At 38.9% G+C, this 22739-nt stretch overlaps 1 protein-coding gene across 2 annotated transcripts in view; it reads left to right on the top strand.

Moving 5' to 3' along the window:
• Positions 1-190: 190 nt before the first annotated feature.
• The window catches only part of GABPA (GA binding protein transcription factor subunit alpha), a 37146-nt gene continuing 14597 nt past the window's right edge, over positions 191-22739 (top strand). The window contains exons 1-6 of one of the 2 annotated variants that reach the window (XM_052638314.1): positions 191-351; positions 7813-7915; positions 11702-11846; positions 15999-16083; positions 18182-18427; positions 20153-20347. In XM_052638314.1, coding sequence (XP_052494274.1) covers positions 7839-7915; positions 11702-11846; positions 15999-16083; positions 18182-18427; positions 20153-20347 — 748 coding nt within the window. In that variant the 5' untranslated portion in view covers positions 191-351; positions 7813-7838. Of the gene's footprint in view, positions 352-3586; positions 3685-7812; positions 7916-11701; positions 11847-15998; positions 16084-18181; positions 18428-20152; positions 20348-22739 lie in introns of those variants that run through there. The other variant, XM_052638315.1, reaches the window with a different exon arrangement.

Raw genomic sequence — 22739 nt, 5'->3', positions numbered from 1 at the left:
AGAGGGGGTATTTGTTGGGGTATACGATTGTGCAAAATGACAGTGTAAAACAAAGCGAACTGGGGCGTTGCTGCTACATTGTGCCTCGTGAGCCTCCGTTGCCTCAGGCGTCCGTTTCGCGCAACCTGCTGGGAGTTGTAGTCCCGGACCCGGGGGTGCCTGGGAGGCGGGAGGGGGGTGGTTGGAGTTTCTCTGCGCCGTTTTCGCGGGAAGGGCCCAGGGGCCTCCCACTTCGAGTCGTGGGAGCTGCGGGTCTTACCGGGAGAGACCCTGCACGTGGAGCCCGCGCCGCTGCGCTTCTCAGCCGGCTCTGGAGCGCGGGCGGGGGCGACGGGGCCGAATCCGGAGCGGGTGAGTGCGGTCGCGGGGGAGGAAGAGAGCGCGGGCCCGCGCGGGCCGGCTTCGTTCCGGGGCCTTCTCCCCCACCGCGGCCCCCCCGCGGCCGCCTCTGTGTTTTGTTTCCGCTGGTCCCCGGCGCTGTGACTCCCATTTCCGTTCGTGGAGACTTGAGGGAGCCGGGTGGGGAGGGGCGGGGGAGGCTGTGCGGGGAGGGGCGGGGGGCGCGCGGCGCGGGGCTCCGCGAGGTCGCGCGCCCCCGGGGCCCGGGTAGTTCCTGTCACCTCTCGCCGCCCCCTCCCCGCCCTGTGACCCTGCTCGGCTGCCCGCCGTGCTTCGCAGCCGCCGCGGTCGAAATCACCTGATCCCGACGCCCCTGGGATCTCACAGGACGATGCCATATCGATCTTCTTGCCAACTCAGCGATGCGCTCTCCCTTCCCGTCCAGTGGTCTTTCTAGAATTGTCTTGCAGTTGCGTTAAAGCCATCTGTTTAATGTTTGGGACATTGGGTTTCTTTTAAAAACGAGGAAGTGAAACGAGAAAACGATGGGTTACTGTAGCTTGTCAGCTTTTTAAGTTTGCTTTTGCAGGCTGGAAGATAAGCCAACAAGGTCTTTGTGGTTAGGAATCCCAGTTTGATTAGGTTAACGGCAGGGAGGACCACGCCTAATGTTGCACTGCAAGAGATTAGTGATTTAGAAAGACTCGCGGTAGTTCTGAGTCTTGGAGGCAGCAAAGGTTTAGAAGGGTCCACGTAAGCAAAGAACTGGGCAGGGATAACGTTCTTAGGTATTGTATTGTCTTAATGTCAAAAGAAACTGGGTCAACTAGTTCGAAACTGGAGGGAACAATAAGTTCTCTCTCTCTTAGGATTTGATTCAAGCTTTCCAGCCTTAATTATTTTCAGACAAATTCTGACGCTAGATGGACTTACGTCAGTTTTACCTGGATTGCGTTTACAGGAGCAGTGACATGAGGCATATATCATCTTAAAATAAGAATCTAAATAATGAGCTAGGTGTTTAATGGAGGAGCAGGTGGAGGCTAAACAATTAAAACTGTCGACTTGTCTCCTTCCAACTTTTATTTATAAAACTTCAAGTCTAAAGGAAAATTCAGAAAATTACACACTGAAATTGTACAAGGTACACCGTCACCCCCAGAGACACCACGTTTGCCACACTTTTTCCACACTTGCTCTCTCTCTGGGTGTATACACACAGATGTCTGTGTTTACTTTTTCTTAGCTATTGACTTTTATCTTTAAAAAATGTCTTTTTTCTCAGAATATTTAATAGTATTTTTTAACTTGAGAAAAACTCCCAGATTACATTTGTGTTTATTTATCCTTCATTTATTTACTGTCCTTCACTATGAAAAATTATTCTAAACTCTAATAATGTGCTCCAATGGAGAATAATCCTCAAATTTATCTGTGGCTTTAAAAGATAGTGGTAAATATAACTATTTTAAAGAATACTAGCCTTTCCTGGAATTTTTAGTTAAATATAGATTTGTATTGTTTTGTGAAGTGTTCTGAACGCAGGTTAGGTTTAATCCAGGAAAAACCAGTGTCAGGGGACATTTTCCTGTGTGGAAAGTCTCCAAGTAATGCTGTCTTCTCCATTTTCTTAAGTATTGACATAGAATCCTGGGCAGTTGGCTCAAGGAGAAGAGCTAAGACCCACTCAAGCATTGATGGCAAAGATTTGGACAGCTTGCCAAATGTCTCCATTGCTTTAGGCTAAATTTAGAGAATTGAGAAAGATCAGTTCAGAGATTTAAGTAACCCAGTGTTTTCCAAAAGTGTGTTGGATTCATCGCCGCCCACCCCCACCCTGGCTTTGGCACCTTTTAGAGTCCGATCTCTTAACTTTTTTGAAAGATCACAGTATAAATTTCTTTTAACAACTCTCTCTTAGTGCTTCTGTCAAAAGGTGTGCCAAGTATCCCTGTTGATCAAAGCCCTTAGGGTCATTTCTCTGGTAATTACAAAAAACTGGATTCATCTTTTGGTGGGTGTGAGACAAAAGACACAACCAAGCCAAAGATCAGAAGAGATTTATTACTTAGAGCAAGAAGAACACTGGGGGATCTTTCCCAAAGCAGCAAAATTGGGAAAAGTCTTAAGCTAAGGGTACATGCATATTTATGAAGGAGCTTGAAGAGGAGAGTTCAAGATAGGATTGGGGCAGAGGTTGACAGCAACCAAGCTTTAGTTGATTGAAGTCACAAAGGTCAGAAAAGATCAATATTATCATCCTTTGGGTTATAGTTGATCTAGTGGTTGCCACTAGAGGAGGGTTTAAATTCTGCAGAGCAGCTCAAGAAAGTGCTTCAGGCTAATCTTTACCATGGAAACAGAACCTGGAGTTTTTATACTGATTTGCTATCTTTGCTATTGTTATTCCTTAAGAGCATTATTACTGAGATCTATTCAAGGGTAAGCATTGTGGTTAGGCTTAGATCTCAAAATGGCTTAGGACAAAAATGGCTTCTGTTTGTCAAAAGCCATGCCTGATTCTTCTTTTCTGGGGACCTCCTACCCTATCTGCTTACAGTGCTTTCTTTTTTTTTTTTAATTGTTTATTTGAATTTTATTGGTCATCCTGCATGACCTGTGGGATATTAGTTCCCTGACTAGGGCTGGAAACCATGCCCCCTACATTGGAAGCATGGAACTTTAATCACTGGACCACCAGGGAAATTCCTAGAGTTCTTTCTGCTTTTCTGAAGTCCCTAGAAAATTCATTCATTTTAAAAGTTGGTTATGGAAATGGGAGTGGGCTTGCTCGTGGACCCTGAAAGATAAAACAGAAATGACCCTTTTAAATGCTGTCCTGCTATAATATAAGCCTTAGTCCATTTCTCACCTTTTTTGGTATGGTTTTTATGCTTTGTGTGTGTGTGTTCATTATCTCCTTGTTTCTGACTGTTACTAAAGTTCCGTAGTGTGCGCTGCTTCCACCTTTTCTTGTGTCTGCAGTGCTCTTACCACGGGTTCGTGTATTGGCTCCTGCTTTCAGCTGTCTCCAGCAAAGCTACCCTTAACATACTAGTATCAATCACTGTGAGAATGTCTCTGGAATGCTTATCTAAGGGCAAGATTGCTGGGTCATAGGTATAATCACTTTATTTGAGCAAGTGCTGCTAGCTGTTTCTCCAGAGTAGTCAGTCCTGTCTGTCTGCCATCTGCAGAGGCAGGATCCCTGTGCTCCAAGGTCCCTGCTGCTCCTCTTTTCAGTATTCAACATTCTGATCTTTGCCACACACACACACAGAGTAAGGTGAATAGCTTGAACGTGAGCATCTCCTCGTGTCCTTAGCCGTTTTGGTTTCCCTTTAGGTGAGTTTCCTTCTTTACCTACTTTGCTAATTTGTTCTGACTTTTGGGGGATTATTATCAACTTGTTCACTGTGTATTCCAGTTATTACTTGCTTATCATATATGGATATTGGAAATGTCTTTCTCTACTCTATATCCTGTCTACCATCTTAACTTTTATGTAATGAAATTATCAGTTTTTTTCTTATGATATATGTTTTTGGAATTTTAAGAAATGAATGCTTTTTTAAGAAATTAATCCTTTTTTATCCACCAGAAAAATTCCTCCACTTTCTTCTATTAGTTTTATAGCTTTACCTTTCACATTTAAGTCATCTAGATTTCTGGAGTCAATTATGTGGTGTGAAATGGTTCTTATCAGTCTGTTCAGTCACTCAGTTGTGTCTGACTCGTTGCGACCTCATGGACTGCAGCACACCAGGCCTCCCTGTCCATCACCAACTCCCGGAGTTCACTCAAACTCATGTCTGTTGAGTCGGTGATGGCATCCAACCATCTTCTCCTCTGTTGTCCCCCTCTCCTCTTGCCTTCAGTCTTTCCCAGCATCAGGGTCTTTTCCAATGAGTCAGCTCTTTGCATCAGGTGTTCAAAGTATTGGAGCTTCAGCATCTGTCCTTCCAATGAATATTCAGGACTGATTTCCTTTAGGACTGACTGGTTTGATCACCTTACAGTAAGGGATTCTCAAGAGTATTCTCCAACACCACAGTTCAAAAGCATCAGTTCTTTGGCACTCAGCTTTCTTTATAGTCCAACTCTCATACGACTACTGGAAAAACCATAGCTTTGACTAGACGGACCTTTGTCAGAAAAGTAATGTCTTTGCTTTTTAATATGCTGTCTAGATTGGTCATAGCTTTTCTTCCAAGGAGCAAGCATCTTTTAATTTTATGACTGCAGTCACCACCTACAGTGATTTTGGAGCCCAAGAAAATAAAATTTGTCATTGTTTCCATTGTTTCCCCATCTGTTTGCCATGAAGTGATGGGACCGGATGCCATAATCTTTGTTTTTTGAATTGAGTTTTAAGCCAGCTCTTTCACTCTCCTCTTTAACTTTCATCAAGAGGCTCTTTAGTTCCTCTTCACTTTCTGCCATAAGGAAGTGAATTTGAGGTTATTGTGTATCATCTGTGTATTTGAGGTTATTGATATTTCTCCTGGCAATCTTGATTGCAGCTTGTGCCTCACCCAGCCCAGCATTTTGCATGATGTACTCTGCATATAAGTTAAATAAGCAGGGTGACAATATACAGCCTTGATGTACCCCTTTCCCAATTTGGAACCAGTCTGTTGTTCCATGTCCAGTTGTAACTTGCCTTTTGACTTGCATACAGATTTCTCAGGGGGCAAATAAGGTGGTCTGGTATTCCAGTATCTAAGAATTTTTCACAGTTTGTTGTGATCTACACAGTCAAAGGCTTTGGCATAATCAATAAAGCAGAAGTAGGTGTTTTTCTTTAATTCTCTTGCTTTTTCTATGATCCAGTGGATGTTGGCAGTTTGGATCCCTGGATCTTCCCGAGCCAGGGATTGAACCCAGGTCTCCCTCATTGCAGGCAGATTCTTTACCAGCTAAGCCCCAAGGGAAGCCCAAGAATTCTGGAGTGGGTAGCCTATCCCTTCTCCAGCATATCTTCCCAACACAGGAATTGAACCGAAGTCTCCTGCATTGCAGGTGGGTTCTTTACCAACTGAGGTATCAGGGAAGTCCAAAAATGGCAGCTGTTTGAAATACAGGAGCCCCAAGGATCTGCTCATAGGTGAAAGTTGCTCAGTTGTGTCCGACTCTTTGCAACCCCATGGGCTGTCTTTACAGTCCATGGAATTCTCCAGGCCAGAATACTGGATTGGTTAAGCTCTTCCCTTCTCCAGGGGATCTTCCCAACCCAGGGATCAAACCCAAGTCTCCTGCATTGCAGGCAGATTCTTTACCAGCTGAGCCACCAAGGAAGCCTCTTTGGTTGTTACAACATTCATTTATTAAACACACTTTAATACAGTGCCTACAAAAGGAGCGGCACTGTTCAAAGTTCTGTGTATACATCTATCAACAAACATGCCTTCCCAGGTGAGCTTATGCTAGTCTAGAAGGTCAGTCCCTACTGGGTTACTGCCACCAGTGTTTTGCTTTAGTGCGCCTGTTGAATTCCACAGTTTTAACACATAGTGTCAGTTAAGAAATAGGCTTTATGAAGAAAGGAAAGAGTGACTAGGCTGTGGTCAGCAAGAAAGGAAAACAAAATCCCTTCATTCTTCTGTCATCCCAAACAAAACCTGCTGGGGCCTAGGCATTCTGCTGGACGTGCATGATGCGTATCTGTTCCAGTGGGGAGCCCCATCCTCTTATTATTCTTTCTTGTTATAAAGGAGCTGTGAGAGGAGCCTTTATAATGAGGGAGAAATCAGATCATTTTTGTACCGGAAAGTCTAGATTCGGATGCCAGAATTTAGAGACTAAGTTATCAGAAAACCAGCTCCCCAGTAGTTGGAGATTTTTGGACCTGAGGAGAGTTACAACCTTCTCTAAAGTGGGAAAGAAGACTTACTAGTTTCCTAGAACTACAGTAACAAATTACTACAAACTTAGTGGCTTGAAAACACCAACTTACTATCATACGTTCTTGAAGTCAAAAGTCTGAAATGGGTCATTCTGGGCTAAAATCACATGTTGGCAGAGTTGTATTTCTTCTGGAGGCTCTGGGGGGAGGGTCTGTCTCCTTTCTTTTTCGAAATTTTAGAGACTGCCTGTCTGCCTTGTATTCTGGCTCTTTTTTTTTTCATCTTCAAAGCCAATCACAGCCAGTCAGTCGTCCTCACTTTGAATCTTTCTGGATCTCTCTAGATTCTTCCTCTCTTAATGATTCTTGTGGTTTCACTGGACTCACCTGGATAATCAAGGATGATCTCTGTATTTTAAGGTCAGCTGATTAGTAAATGTCCCAAGAAGCACAGTGGTAAAGAATCTTGTCTGCCAGTGCAGGAGATGCAGGAGATGTGAGTTCACTCCCTGGGTCTGAAGATCCCCTGGAGGAAGAAATGGCAACCCACTCCAATATTCCTGCCTGGGAAATTCCATGGACAGAGGAGTCTGGCAGGCTAGAGTCCATGGGGTCTCTAATAGTCAGACCCAACTGACTGACTGAGCATGCGCAACAACCTGTAACTTACAGCATTAACACCTTGGAAATGGCCATAAAGGAATGCCAACATATGCAGCTATTTTATACATTACTTAGCATTTTATAAAATTATAACATTTTAGTATTGATAGTGCAAATGGTACAGAATAGCACATAATGTATCAATGGTACAAAAATCAATGGAAGCTTAAAGTCATAAGTAAAAATTTTACATGCGAGAATTAAAAACTGATGTAATAGTTTGATTAAAAGGTATAAAACCACATCTGAAAAATAATCATAAAGAATTCTAGTGTGTAATCAGGGCAGTAATTCACATATCTATGATTTTGTTACTTTATTTTGCCATTTGAGAATATTGTACTGGCATGTATAAGGTATGTAATTTGTAACATAAATCATAGCTTGGGTTAATTTTTAATTGGCTAATTTTTAATTTAGCTTACTCTGTCAATAGTGGTTTATAGTAAACTCTGCTAATAAAGTACAGCTTTTTAGCTGGACAGTTGTACATTTTTCAACTCCATGTTGATCCCCCTCATCCCCTCCAAGCTGTGTGGCATGTGATTATTATCTTAGTTCCCTCACCAGGGATCAGACTCACACGCCCTGCAGTGGAAGTGCAGAGTCCTAACCACTGGGAATTCTCATGTTGATTTTTAAGGTGCAGGTTTAAATCTGTTATTAAGACTGAACTGCTGTAATAATCGACATGCCTTTCACTTGATTTTGAAGTAATCTTGTTGACTGAGACTAGGGTCAAAAACATCCCAGTAAATCCAAGGGAATGATATTGATGTCATGGCAGACTGGTAAACACCATTTAAACAAAAACTGGTTTATAAATATTGCTTGTGGATTTTCTTTTCTATGTGAGGATTGCGTCCTCCTCTTCTGCTTACCCTCAGGTTTTATTTGATTTGGGTCTTCTGGTGTAACGTGTCTGCTTATGCATTTCAGAATGTCTTAAAATTTAACTCTTGTAGGGCTGAACTTTTGAAATACTTCAGCCATGACGAAAAGAGAAGCAGAGGAGCTGATAGAAATCGAGATTGATGGAACAGAGAAAGCAGAGTGCACAGAAGAAAGGTTGGTATTTTTTAAATTTACTACTTTTTGTAAACATGCCTAATTAAAATAAGAATAGCCAAGTTCTTTGAGGACCTTTTTTTTTTCCCTCCCAACTGACCTCAGCATTTTGAGGGATAATGTATTGCCTTTTTCCTCTGACTTGATGGCTTTGTAGCTGGGAGGAAAAGATAGTTTTAAACTAAAGATGGTAGTAAGCATAGCTAATAATGGTCAAGCAATTGATCGTGGTGGTTTCTACTCTTCAGGCACTGTTGGATTCTTTTTCCTTTTGTCAGTGCTGATTTCTTTTATTTCAGTAAGAGTTTAATTCACAGCCTGAACTAGTTACAAATAGTAACTATCAGGAGTACATCAGTAAATGAGACTCTAATCTGCCCTGGTAGAGACTACGTGATATTTGAAGAAGCACACAGCTGTATGAGCCATCAGGCAGGCAGGCAGGCAGTTCAGTTGCTTAGTCATGTCTGACTCTTTGCAACCGCATGGACTGCAGCACACCAGGCCTCCTTATCCATCACCAACTCCCAGAGCTTGCTCAAACTCATGCCCATCGAGTCAGTGATGCTATCCAACCATCTCGTCCTCTGTCGTCCCCTTCTCCTGCCCTCAAATCTTTACCAGCATCAGGGTCTTTTCCAATGAGTCAGGTCTTTGCATCAGGTAGCCAGAGTATTGGAGCTTCAGCTTTAGCATCAGTCCTTCCAGTGAATATTCAGTACTGATTTCCTTTAGGATTGACTGGTTTGATCTCCTTGCAGTTCTTGGACTGAAAGACTCTCAAGAGTCTCCTTCAACACCACGGTTCAAAAGCATCAATTCTTCGGTGCTCAGCTTTCTTTATAGTTCAACTCTCACATCCATACATGACTACTGGAAAAACCATAGCTTTGACTAGACGAACCTTTGTCAGCAAAGTCATATCTCTGCTTTTTAATAAGCTGTCTAGGTTGGTCATGAGCCATCATAGTACTAAGCATATAGAGAAGTGAAAGGTGTTAGTTTTTGGTATAGGAATAGAATACTGTTACTCCATTAAGGAAGGTGGGCAGTGGTAATGAGTTCAGGATCCAAGGAGAGAATATGACTGAAAAGAGGGATTTAGGAGTCAAGAAGGACAAGGAAGGTAATGATTAATGGTCCTAGTTTACTCTGGAAAGCAGGAGCTGAGATAATGTACTAAAAGTAAGAGGGGCTGAAGAGTGGTACAAAACTTCAGTAGAGTAACAGAGGTTTAGAAGAACTCCAGTGGGAATAGACAGATTACTAAGGTTGAGTAGCTTGCTGAATGTTGAGCGTGCAGCTGAGATGAAAGGCCTGAAATTGTTTAAAAATTGTTATTTTATTGTGGTAAGAACATTTAACAGTATCTGCCCTCAGTAAATTTTTAAGTGTACCATACAGTATTGTCAGCTATAGGCACAATCTTGTGCAATAGATCTTTTGCAACTTTTCTGTCTTGCATAATTGAGATTTTTGTGCCAGTTAATTAGCAGCTCTTCTGCCCTGAGGCCATGATTACTCATGAAGCCATGGTTACTCAGGCCGCCTCATCTGCTCAGGCAAGATGTCTTGCTCTAGCTCAAAATACAAACCTCGTTTTAGTGCCCCCCACCCTGTCCTTTCCCATCATGCCCTGGCATGGAAACGTATTCTTGGCCAAAAAGGCCTAAAATACCTTGATGTGATTACACAGGAGACATTAAGTTTTGAATGGAGCTTTTCAGCATGTTTGATTATGCTATTTTCTCCAGCAGAAGAAACAATAGGCTATATGTATATGCATACATATACTTATTTATGTAGCACTTTACTCCAGAACTTTGCAGCTTCAAACACCCAACAGTTATTCTTGCACCGAGTTTCTCAGTCGGAAGCCTCTCATCCAGTCAGTTAGCTGCTTGGTTCTGGCTCAGAGACTCTCAAGAGCTTGCAGTTAAGCTGTCTGTCTGGGCTACAGTCATCTGAAGTGCTGGCTGATGGTAGCATATCTGTTTCTAAAATCACTCATAAGACTGGTGACAGGACCATTCACTTCCTCAGCACATGGGCTTCTGTGTAGGGCTGCTCGCCACATGGCGGCTAGCTTTCCCTAAAGCAAATGGTCGGAGGAAGCGTTCACCACAGTGTCTTTTTAAATAAGCTAATCTAAGAAGCAGTACTTGTATCACTCTGCCATAGTCCTTTGGTCACACAGTCTAGGCTTGGGACAGTTTGTGAGGGAACTGTAAAAAGCTGTAAATATTAGAAGGTGAGGATCGTTTGAGCTGTCTTGAAGCCTGACATGAATATATTTATGTTTTTGTATACACATATGTGTATAAATGATCCACAGAATGTAGTTTTTACTGTTTGACTTCATAGAGAAAACCTTTGTTGATGTCGTGTAAGGTTGATAGTTAGTGTGATTGTAGCTACTGTTGACCTGGGGAGTAGCTATGTGAAGCAGGCAGTTAGAGCTGTCTAGTTGTAGCAGAGTGCTGTGCAGGAATGTCGATCCAGTGATGTGAGATCATCCACATTTTCTCAAGGGAAATTGGTAATCAGATTTTTTTATATGGATCTCCCAAGGTTTAAATGATGGCAACAGAATATTAAAAAATGTTTTAAATGTTGAGCCTATGTAAAATTGGTCCTTAAAAATCTGTATTAAAGTGACATCTGACTCTTGTAAAGATTATTGTTACCAAAAAAAAGAAATATATAGCCCACTCTGCTATAGCTGAAGAATTTGTGAAAATATTTACATAGGCAAAAGACCCAATTAATCTACCTTAACAAATAGTAATAATAATAAAATGTTTATTATTTTAAAATAGTTTTTTTTCAGTCATGAGTGGTCTGTTTTATAAATTTTAAGTTTTAGGAATTTAGGCCACATATATTCACTGAATATTATGTATTTATTGAATTATACATGGAATTTATGTGAAAATGTAATGACAAATTTTTAAGAACACACTTTTTGACAACTGTGAGATTTAAACCATATTTAAATTAAACATGTGAAACTTGATTGATTTGTAGATTTACCAATTCAGCAAATACTTACTGGTATCTACTTTCCATTTGGCCTCAAGTAAGGATTCACAAAAGATATGTAGAATTACTTACCAAAGATTTTACTCTTAAGGAACTTAACGGTTTTTTGTAGAACTTAGAATATGAAGTAAAAATGCAGAAGAGCACATAGAGAGTTTTACAGGAAGAATATAACTTTTTAAGGTGAATCTAGACTGATTATAACCAGTAGTTTTCAGATTAGATTAGATGGAAAATATTTTATATAACCTGTATTTTCATATCTTATAACTTGTATTATTGTATTGATTTTGGGAAGTAGAGCTACCATACAAGTTTTGAGGAGACTTTTTATATTCCTTTCTGAGCCTGAAATTCTTCAAAATAACTTGGAAATATAAATGCAGACATTTCCCCTTAAATATTTTAGTGTAAGCAATATTAGTATGCACATACACACACACGTACGTGTGTGTGTGTGTGTGTGTGTGTGTGTATGATGTGGTCTATTTGCAAAGGTGCCTTAAATTTCAAGCTTGCATTTCTTTGTGTAATGTGGTTCGTTATTAAGTTTGGCAACACTAGTTGATGATGAGCCTACCACTATGAAAGGTGTCTGTGCAGAAATGAGTTTCAAAGACCAGAAATGTGTTTTGGAATTGAATTTTGTTTTGAACATATTGTTGAGTTAATATCCAGGGTAAGAAGGTAATTGTTAACCATTACATTCTTTAACACTGGGCCCTCTAACACTGTATTCTTCAGCATTGTAGAACAGACCTACACTCCAGCTGAATGTGTAAGTCAGGCCATAGACATCAATGAGCCAATAGGCAATTTAAAGAAACTACTAGAACCAAGACTACAGTGTTCTTTGGATGCTCACGAAATTTGCCTGCAAGATATCCAGGTATTATTATTTTCTTTTTGAGATTTGTATTTCAGCATTTATGTCTGCATTAGAAATGGCTTTGTTGTGACTATTGGCCTTTTCTAACTATAGCCTTTATCTCCCCTTTCTCTCCATTTGACCTATATTTTTATAAAATGTAAGCATTTAGAAATAGAGTTCTTTCAGAAACATTTCTTCCATTTAGAATTATTTTTCAAAGATTGAGTAATAAATCAAACTTTCCTTTTTCACCTGGACAAATATAAAATGAGAAGTTTAAATACAGTTTAATCAGAGCTTCAACGTAGTGAGAAGCACATTGACCTTGAAAGTTGAAAAACTGTACCCTCACATCCTGTTTCTTACTAACTTTTAACTTGTTTGTACATTCGTTTCCTCCTTTTTTAGATTTTTGACCAAATGATTTTATATTCCTTTCCATCTGTGTTTGCTCCAGCAGTAAATTTTGGATAAAAATTTAAATACCACTATATGTATATATCTCGGAGATTGTTGCAATAGGAGTTTACCTGTGGTAATATAATAATAATATGTTTGTAGCATATTTATAGTCATGTTTTATGGTATTTTTTCAAGAAAGGGAGTATTTTTGCCTATATAGGGTTGCTCAAATAGTTTCTTCAGACCTTTCTTGAACATATGAATAAGTACTAGGGATTTATTTTGTTTTTCTAATGCTGTATTACGTAAATCATGTCATTTCGAATGTTTGGTTTGGTTTATTCTTCACTCCTCCCTCTGCTTTGTATTATAGCTATTCCACAAATCAGAACTTCTGCCTTAGTTTTTTAAAAATTCAAATCATGTATCTCCTCTATTTTTAAATAAGATACTGATGTAGAATAAGTTGAAATGTTTTGATGAAATTTGTGAATTTTAGTTGTCATCTAACCATACTTTTTTTCCCCAGCAAGCTAATAAATATTAGGGGAGGAGAGGAGGGAAGTTGCTCTTCTAAAGAGAATATATGTGAGTCTAATAATATTGTGATTTAAGGTTTTTCTTCTCTCAGCTGTGAATTAACATAATTCATAGGGGTGAATTAACATAATCTTTTTGAACAGTAACTTAGTATTTAGTGTCTTAATGTTGAATGTGAAATATTTAGCAGCTTTCCTCAAGGAATTTTCTTAAGTGCTCCCTTCAGTGAGCAAAGGCGTACATTGCATAGCTGTGCGGAAAGTAAAAACATCTCAAATGATCCAAAAATTGGATTCTGTTGATTAGAATTCAAGGCAGCCATTAAAAATAACTGAACCAGGGCTTCCCTGGTGGTCCAGTGCTTAAGACGCCACACCTCCACTGCAGGGGATGTTCCCTTGTCGGGGAAGTTCTGCATGCTGTGAGGTGCAGCCAAAAAATAAACTGGTTATCTAGAGTTATATGGTTGTAAGACATTTCTAAATTATCTCATTCTTCACAGCAGTCTTTGAAGTTGGCATATTCTTAATCATAATCTGCAGATGTAGCAACTGAGATTTAAATTAAATAATTTGCCCCGTGTAGTGGGGTGCATTGGAATTTGAACTGAGGCCTATTATAACTATAGAACTCTCTTCACTTGTTTGAGGCTGACTTAGGAAAGTTTTCCTTGCATAATTCAGTGTCACTGGACTTATCTTGTTTTTTCTTACGGGTAAAATTCAGGGGAATTTGGACTCTTTACTTGTCTTTTAGCTCTGACATTTGTTGCTGCTCTTATAAAACCTGACCTATATAAAATGAAAGTTTTAACCTGCAAAGTAGCCAGCCTATCATAGGATAAATATTGGTTCAAGGGATCAAATAAATATTGGTTGAAAGGATCAAACCTGGGCCATAGCAGTGATAGAGCTAAATCCTAACCACTAGGCCCCCAGGGAATTGTGCTGGAGAAAGCTCTTGAGAATCCCTTGGACAGCAAGGAAATCAAACCAGTCAATCCTAAAGGAAACTGACCCTGAATATTCATTGGAAGGACTGACGCTGAAGCTAAAACTAATACTTTGGCCACCTGTGCAAAGAGCTGATTCATTGGAAATACCTTGATGCTGGGAAAGATTGAAGGCAGGAGGAGAAGAGGGCAACAGAGGATGATGGTTGGATGGCATCATCAACTCAATGGACATGAGTTTGAGCAAAGTCTGGGAGAAGTGAAGTGAAGGACAGAGAGGCCTGGCGTGCTGCAGTCCACGGGGTAACAGAGTGGCACAGGGCTGAGCGCCTGAATAACAGTGCACCGGGCCTTGCCTCCCATGTCCTCAGCCTGCCTTTTTGTCCGTGGAAAAAACTTTAGCCAAAGAATAAGTTTAATCAGAGAAGAAGAAAATGAAGAAACAAAGGAAAACAGTCATGACAAAACAAAAATAATTTAGTCACTAAGCAAAGTCAAGGACCTTTAGTTCTTTCTCAAGGGCTATCATATTCTATGAGCTGTCTTCTAGATACTAAAACCGCCACCAGGTGGAAGAAGTTTAACTACATGATGACCAGACTGTAGCCACACCAGAAGCTGCCACAATTCCAAGAATTGGCCTTAAGAAAATGGGAACAGACTGACCCTGGAACTAAGATTAACTGTACTTAAAACAACCAAGATGATACTGGTCATACCACCAATGTCCAATTTCAGGATGACTATCAGAGCTGACTGTACTATTTTTGCATGTAGCCCTCTCCTTCCATCTATAAAAGCTCTTGCCCACTGATTGTCAGTGCAGGGGAGTCAGCCTTTGGATAGGAGTCTGCTCCCCACCAATTGCCAGCCTCCCAAATAAAGCAAACTTTCCTTACCACCAATAAATAAATAAATGAATATTGGTTGAATAAATGGGAATATGCATAATTTATAGTATTGTAGAATTCAGAACTAGCTTTGCATCTAGGGCATTTTTCATTTCTTCCTGTCTCCCTTCCTCTCTTCAAAAAGAATATGAAGATAGCAACTTCTGTTCTCCGTATCATTTAAAGCAAATATAGTTGGAGTCAGAATGCTTGCCACTTGTGTAATACAAATACAAATGCTTTTATATTTTCAGATAAGTGCTGACTTTAAAGCTGATGAACAACAATTGAGTTGCGCTTCTCTAAGGAATATGACCCAAGATCAAATACCATGCTTGAGTTTTGTCCTTGTGCCAGCTCTTACTGAACTAGCTAGTGTGCTCAGTACCTGAGAATCCTGTTTCAGAGCTACACAGGCTTTAGCTTCTATTCGATAATACCATTACCAGTGTCTACTAGAGAGGGGAGAAATCTCAGGAGAATTTTTAGCAAAATGTCGTACAGAGATGGTTGTGTTAAGGAGTGAAGCTGCCACGTTTGACCTGTCTGCCTGCAGGGTTACACAGTTTGCCTTGTCTCTATTTAAGTTACATGCAGTCACTTAAGATTTTAGGCTTTATGTGTATGACGTTTTTCATTTTAGAAAATACGTTTGTACCATGATTCCCATATTGGCTGAATTCTAGGAATAAGAGTGGGAGGACTTTGTATCTCCAGCTGTATGTATACACAGAAATATACCTTATTCAAAATAATTTAACAGAAGCATGTTTTTAAACTTGATAAAATATCCAGAAGTCAGAAGTTCTTTTTGCCGTTTGTGTGAAATACATTCAAAAGCACTGATACTGAAAGGTAAAGAACTGTGACTAAAGATATTCATAGCTAGATCAGACAGTATGATTGTAAGTCCTTTAACTTTGTTAACTTCATGATCAGAAATTAATTAACCCTGATCTTAAATGTGTATCCTTGGTTATGAAGAGATCTGGCAAGAAGTAGATAAATAAATTTGTATAAATTGTCCCCACTAATAAAAAACCCTTGCTTATTCATGGCAGATAACCGCATTTTCTTCTACCAGAAATACTTTTGCAGAAATAATACTGCCTTTTGGCATTATTTAAAATTCTAAACTAGACTCCAGAGCTAGAGAAAACCACTATTTAAAACAAGTCCTGTTTGTGTTGTCCCTCATTGCTACCACAGTGGTGAAATCCTTTTCAGTTTTGGTGAAGAATTAAATGATATGACAACTTGAATAATTAAATATGTTCTTGTAATTTAATTAGTATACCTTAGTAATTAGGTCTTATTTGGCACATCCATTTATATTAAACCAGATGACTGAGCTAAAATAATCTTAATCCTTTTACCCATGTTTAGCTGGATCCAGAACGAAGTTTATTTGACCAAGGAGTAAAGACAGATGGAACTGTACAGCTTAGTGTACAGGTAATTTCTTACCAAGGTAAGTTAATTTTAGTGTTGTCATTTAAAAATTTAACTCATTTTTTTTCTAATATGGGAGCTCAGTTTTATAAGTTTTAGATGATTGTCTAAGTTAGTTAATGTGATGTTATAGTTAAATGTTCGTGCTTTTCATTGTTGTATCTGTCAGGATGAAGCAAATTGTATAACACATTCTGCCTACTTTAATCAGGAAAGGATATATTATAGCATCGTAAATAACAGAATCCCAGGGAGGGCTGGAAGAACATGTGCTAGTTGACTTTCTAAAAATGCCTCAGCCACACTGCAAAACTAGACTGCCAAGGAAGCTGCTGCTCTGCTGGGATCTGGAAAATGCCAGATCTGAAAGCCATCACTATAGCTGCTGACTTGGAACTATGCTTCCTTTTCAGTGATCCACATTAGCCAACGGATGGCTTGCTTGTCCCCTCTTAACTCATTTCCAAGTAGAACGCTCATGCCAGTAATTCTGGAACCTAAGTCACATCTGTATTCCTGCACGGAAATCTAGTTTCTGCAGTTTAGCACACAGAGAGGAATTTGCAAAGGCCGTGGGGGTGACCCAGTCAGCCATATCCACATAGTATTTTACTGATCTTTGCAAATACACAAGTTAGAAAATTAGGAAACCATTTTTGGTAGATTGAATTTTAGTTTTTTAAATGGGCTTATTGGAATTTCTAACAGTTTTAGACTAATTTTAATCTCTGAACATGTTATTTGTTGTTGTTCAGTTGCTTAGTCATGTTTGACTCTTTGCAACCCCGTGGACTGCAGCATGCCAGGCTCCTCTGTCCTCCACTGTCTCCTGGAGTTTGCTCAAATTCATATCCATTGAGTTAGTGATGCTGCGTAACCATCTTATCCTCTGCTCCCACCTTTTCTTTTTGCCTTCTATCTTTCCCAGCACCACAGTCTTTTCCAGTGAATCAGGTGGAACACATTATATTGCTTACAATTATGTTTCACAAATCAAAGTTTTTTTCCACATTATGAAAGTGGTAATTACCTACTTATGATCCTTAATTTCCCCAGAATTTTCCTATTGTTGAAAACAGGAAAGAAAAATCAGTCTTTGTTTTTTATCTTTAAAAGCTTAGTGACCTCTCAGTGCAAGTGTGTTAAGAGTTGACTTGATGAAATTTGATGGGGGATTAACGAATAATTTTTAGGAAAATTTTTTTTCAAAAATTGCAATCTTTATTTCTCATGAACATTTGAAAAAAGCAACTTCTGTTTACACCACCTAATGAATGAAAGCAGTATATTTTTCTGTAATATAGCTTTTGAGATTGAACTTCACAATAATGAAATTGAGTTTTATTTTTTCTTTCAAGTACACTTTGATTAAATTTTGATGTAGTTTATAACTAAATCAGTGAGCAAACGGTAGCCATTAAGTTGTATGATAGTTTCTTAGAACTGTCATTTTACCGTAAGTAACTATGATTATTTCATAAAGGGCTAGTTTTGAAACATGTACTTTGTCTTCTAAAAAGACAAGGAGTTAGTAAATAATTTTTAGTTAGCTTAGAAAGACTTTTTAAACTTTCAAAGATGAGTAGCTACTCATTTATACTCTCCCTAGTGTAGTTTTAATTTCCTGTTACATGTTGGTTCTTTTTCTCCGTTTGTAAGTAAGGTGTGTGTGTTTGTATGCATGGTGGTGGTGGTCTTAAATTATTTTAGATTTATAGAAAAATTGCAAGTGTAATAAAAGAATTCCCAGATTCCCCAAATGTTAACTTTTATTATTGCATTGTTTTATTCTGTCTCTTCCTCATCCCCACATTATTTTTTTGATCTAGTTAAGAATAAGATGTAGACATGATTTTTTTTCTGTCTCTAAATACATTAGTGTGTGTGTTTTCCAAAACAAAGAATTCTTTTACATGACCACAGTTATCAAAATCAGGAAATTAATACTGATACAAAACTGTCCTGTGATCTACCAAAGTTCTGTTCATTTGTTGTTTTTGTTATTTAATAGAAATCTGTTCAAGTTCTCTAGACATAATGCTAAAAATATTTAACATGGAGTTTTGCTCTACTATTTGAGAACATATATACTTTTTTTTTTTTTAATCATTGTTAAGGAATTGAACCAAAGCTAAATATCCTGGAAATTGTTAAACCTGCGGAAACGGTTGAAGTAGTTATTGATCCAGATGCTCACCATGCGGAAGCAGAAGCACATCTTGTTGAGGAAGCTCAAGTGATAACTCTTGATGGCACAAAACACATTACGACCATTTCAGATGAAACGTCAGAACAAGTGACCAGATGGGCGGCTGCACTGGAAGGATATAGGAAAGAGCAAGAGCGTCTTGGGATACCCTATGGTAATAAAATACGTAATAATTATGTTAGGTAGAATAATATTTAGGCTTGACATAGAAGACACTATGGTGAATAAGTTTAAATATAGAACTTTTAGGAAATAAACAGATTTTCTGTGTATCTTTTTTTTTTGGACTGTTAATACATGATGGTGCTGGGAATACAATGATACACATTTTTTTTAAAATCCTGCCCTTAGAGCATTCATAATTTAGAGAGAGGAACAATAAATGAAGTAGTTTCCATAAAAGTGACATATTTTAAATTGTCAATAACTGGTATAGAAGAAACATATTACTAAAATCTCAATGGGATCATAGTGATCTGGGGGAAAATTGGGAAAGAATTTATTGTAGACAAGGAAACTTCTGGACATTTGAGACAGGAAGTGTTTATGCAAAGCTGAGAGGTGGGAGTGTGCTGAGTAGTAAGAAGATATAGTGGGTGAGGAATTATTCTGTACCATTATAGAACTGATTTTGATTGATGCAGCTGACAATTGAAAATGAATGTGGCAGTGGGATGTGATGTAAGTTGGAGTGGGTAGTTTCCGTGTGTCTAGGTAATAACATTTAGGTTAGCCTAGACCAGGTGATTGCTGTGGGAACAGAAAGAAGGAGATGAATCAAAATGGTGATAGGACTGATCAGCTGGTTGATGGATTGCATGAGGCTAGAGAGGGGAGAGTCGAATATTTATCTAACTTCTCAAGCTCGGGTGACTAGGCTATAATAATATTGATAAGAATTGGTTACATCTTCATATTTCCTGAGCCAGGCACCGTGGTAAAAGCTGGGCTTTCAGTGGTGCATAAGAAAGACAGTCCATGCCTTCTAAACCTTTGTGGAGAAGGTAGGAAAGTCTGGTATTGGAAAGATTTTTCAAGAGAAAGTGTTGATAGTGCTTGATTTTCAAGAGTACATATTCAGTTGAGGGTCACCAGAAAGTAGTTTCAGGGGCACAAGATTTGGACTGGAGATAAAGGTGTTTGTTATCTGGGATGAAGTCACATTGAGTTTGTATTAAAGTCATAAAAAAGTAGGTGTAATCTCTGGTGGAGAGAGAGAAAATGAATGATAACACAGTGCTAAACCTTGTCAACATCGAGGGTTGAGGAACAGGACATTGGGGAGACATGAAATAGCTTACCAGATAGAAGAAAAATAAGAATTGTACATATATAGTGCCATTGAAATTGAGGAGGAGTTTTAGATGGTCATAAGTCTCAATGCTGCTGAGAAACTCAAAGAATGCTGGCTGAGTAGTATATACTAAATTTGGGCATCAGGGGCTCATTGGTGATTTTCAATACAAAATAGCTATTGGAGATACAAAACTGAATTATAAAAAATAAACATTGCAGAAATGGAAAAAACTGAATATTAACTTGGTGAGGGGGCATTTCCTACAAGGTAATAATGTGTTTTATTCTTTCATTTGGCTCACTAGAGAGCAATTGTGCTTTTTTTTTTTTCTCAATAAAATTTCAAACTAACTAATGTAGAAACACATGAACCCATCAAATTTTAGATTAAGGAGTTGAAAAGGAGCTAAGAAGAAAATGGAGTGTAAGCATTGTTTTATTTCGTATAATGAGTTCACTTACTTGGCGGGGGAAAAAAAAACCTGTCTGGATCTTATCTGTTTTTGTGTGTGTGTTGACAAGTTAACTGTGAATTGTAATATCTAAGATGCAACTAGGCTAATGGTAATATGTTTGTCTTTAGATCCCATACAGTGGTCCACGGACCAAGTCCTGCATTGGGTGGTTTGGGTAATGAAGGAATTCAGCATGACTGATATAGACCTCACTACACTGAATATTTCTGGAAGAGAACTCTGTAGTCTCAGCCAAGAAGATTTTTTTCAGCGAGTTCCTCGGGGAGAAATTCTCTGGAGTCATCTGGAACTTCTTCGAAAATGTATAAAATTGAAGCCATTATCTTATTTGCGTTATAACTTAAGTTTAATTGTATTTCTTTATAACTTTGTTTTCATCTTAATTGTTCATTGCCAACAGCAGTAATAATTAACATTTATTGTGTAAGGCTGTGATGTGCTAATATGTATGTATAATCTCATTTAATCTTATACCAAAGCCAGAGATCATTACTTTCCTTATTTCTTCAGATAGGAATCTGAGGCTTAGAGAGCCCCCACAAGGTTATAGAGCTAGGATATGGCAGAACCAGGATCCAAACCCAGGCAGGCTAACACTAGACTCCAAGTTCTGTTGTATCCAAGTAAAATTCTGTGCCTTGCAGTTAGCTCTGTTCATATATTCTAGTTGTTGACTTCTGGTTCATCAGTCAGTTCTTTCACTGATGCTCATCTTTTAGAAATTTACGATTATTTGTTCACAGATGGCTTCTGTCTGGTCCTCTTCATTATGGGGATTAAATCTTTTAAAATTTCTTTTAGTCGAATGGGATTTTAAGGGAGAAAGGGGAGTATGCAACCCACCATCTTGAATTGGAAGCCACTGGTTACAGTGTTTCCATGTTGCTCAACAGACATTATTTTGATGATTAAAGCTGTCCAACCAAAAGAGCTCAAATATATGTAAATTATTTTGTTTGAATTTTAATCCATGTTATATTTCAGTGACTGTTAAAATATTAGTAGTAACCCATTCCCTGACATTGTTATATAAGTCAGAAACGTTGACTAAAGAACATATTTTTCAGAATGAGTGACTAGGACATGTTGACTTTGTTTTTATAATCACTGTGGATGAAAATATAAATGGTAGCATTTCATCCTACTGTGTATGCAATTAGCGAACAGTTCTGGTAGAGGGATTTTTCAGTCATTTAATGCTTAGGATTTCATCTGCTGTTGAATAAGAAATAAGGTCAGTGGAGAGGCTTTCCTTCATTGTTTTATTGGCACTATCTTCTCTTGTATTGGTTGTATTAAATATTAGGAGGAAAAGTATTGAAAAGATTTAGTAGATTCATTACATTCACAAGGTTTATTTCTAGTTTCAGTTCCTATTAGATAAATAAGTTGAATGTTCTAGTTGAAAGTTTATCCTTGGTGTCACAGGTTTTCTTCTCCGTAGAGCTTTTTAGATGAGTAAGGTAAATTCTGAAATATTTCAGGTTTTTAACATATGAGTCATGTTTACAGAAACATTTTCTTGTAGGAACTCTCAAGACTAGAACAAGGACAGTGTTTATTTTTTTATTTTTTTATTTTTTTTAAGGACAGTGTTTAGACTGCAGTTTGGTTTTTCTCAAGTTCATGATTTTTGCTGTCTATCCCAGATCTGCACTTGGTTGTTTCTCTCTGGCTCTCCTAGGGCTTCTCAAATGTTAAAGCTCACTCAGAGGCTTTTCCCAGCACAGGGGGCTGTGAGAAATCTTATGTATCTTTCCATCTTCCTGCAGTAGAATGGGTCTTCTACAGAGGAGCTCTGCTTTGGAGTTGTTTTGTTTACAAAAGTAACAGCCCCATGGCCTGCATGAATATCTTAAGGAATTCCTTGCTTATCTGGCCATGATTCTTTGCTCTGCCTGGCAAAGAAACTCCACTGGGTTTGGAAATCTAATTCTCAGAATCTGGGAATGGCTAGGGTGATAGGTAAGGCTATGTCTGGTTGACTTTCTGTAATTCACAAGCCTAGCTTCTCAGAACAGGCTCCTTGGGGCACAGTCTGGCTCTCTGGGCCCTCTTGTAGAGTGAAGTCTACGGCATGTCCTTAGTAACCCAGCGTTTACTGTCTGTTCCTGAGTGATTTGTCAAGGAGAAGCAGTGCTGAACAGACAGACCTCCTCCTCTAAGTATTTGTGTTAGTTTTCCCACCCAGGCCACCAGCCTCCTGCAGTTTCCCTGCTAGTGAAACTTGATCCAAGCCCTACTGTACATGGAGAGGATAATTAGGAAATGTTCCAGGAGTCGCAGCTCTCTATGGTGTCCTTCTTGGTGTGAATATGTCTTCTGTGGCCAGAGGCACAAGACTCAGTTTGCTGAGAGTTTTCTTTGGGACAAAGAATTGCCTTATACCGTCAGTGTTCAGAGTTTGCATAAAATTGCTCCATACACCCTAGAGCTTTTCCCCTTAGGGCTCTGCTTCCTTTATGCAGGACCAGGGTTTGAGGGCTGGAGAAGGAATTTGATATTTAGAGTGTCTGTGTGGTCTTAGACCAGCCTTTCAAAAGCCCCTCTGTTTCTGTGTTCTGCCTTCTGTTAATATCTTGAGAGTTCCCAGGAAACACACCAAACTACAGGGCTGAGTGGCTGATCTTAACAGGTTGGTAATAATGCTTGTGCCATGTAGTGGTGGCTCTTCTCTGTCTCTTTTTAAGCTAG

Source organism: Budorcas taxicolor, chromosome 1 (genome assembly GCF_023091745.1).
Source record: "Budorcas taxicolor isolate Tak-1 chromosome 1, Takin1.1, whole genome shotgun sequence".
Lineage (NCBI taxonomy): Eukaryota > Metazoa > Chordata > Mammalia > Artiodactyla > Bovidae > Budorcas > Budorcas taxicolor.
The sequence above is the reverse complement of the archived record's forward strand: the minus strand, read 5'-3'. Positions and strand labels throughout refer to the sequence as shown.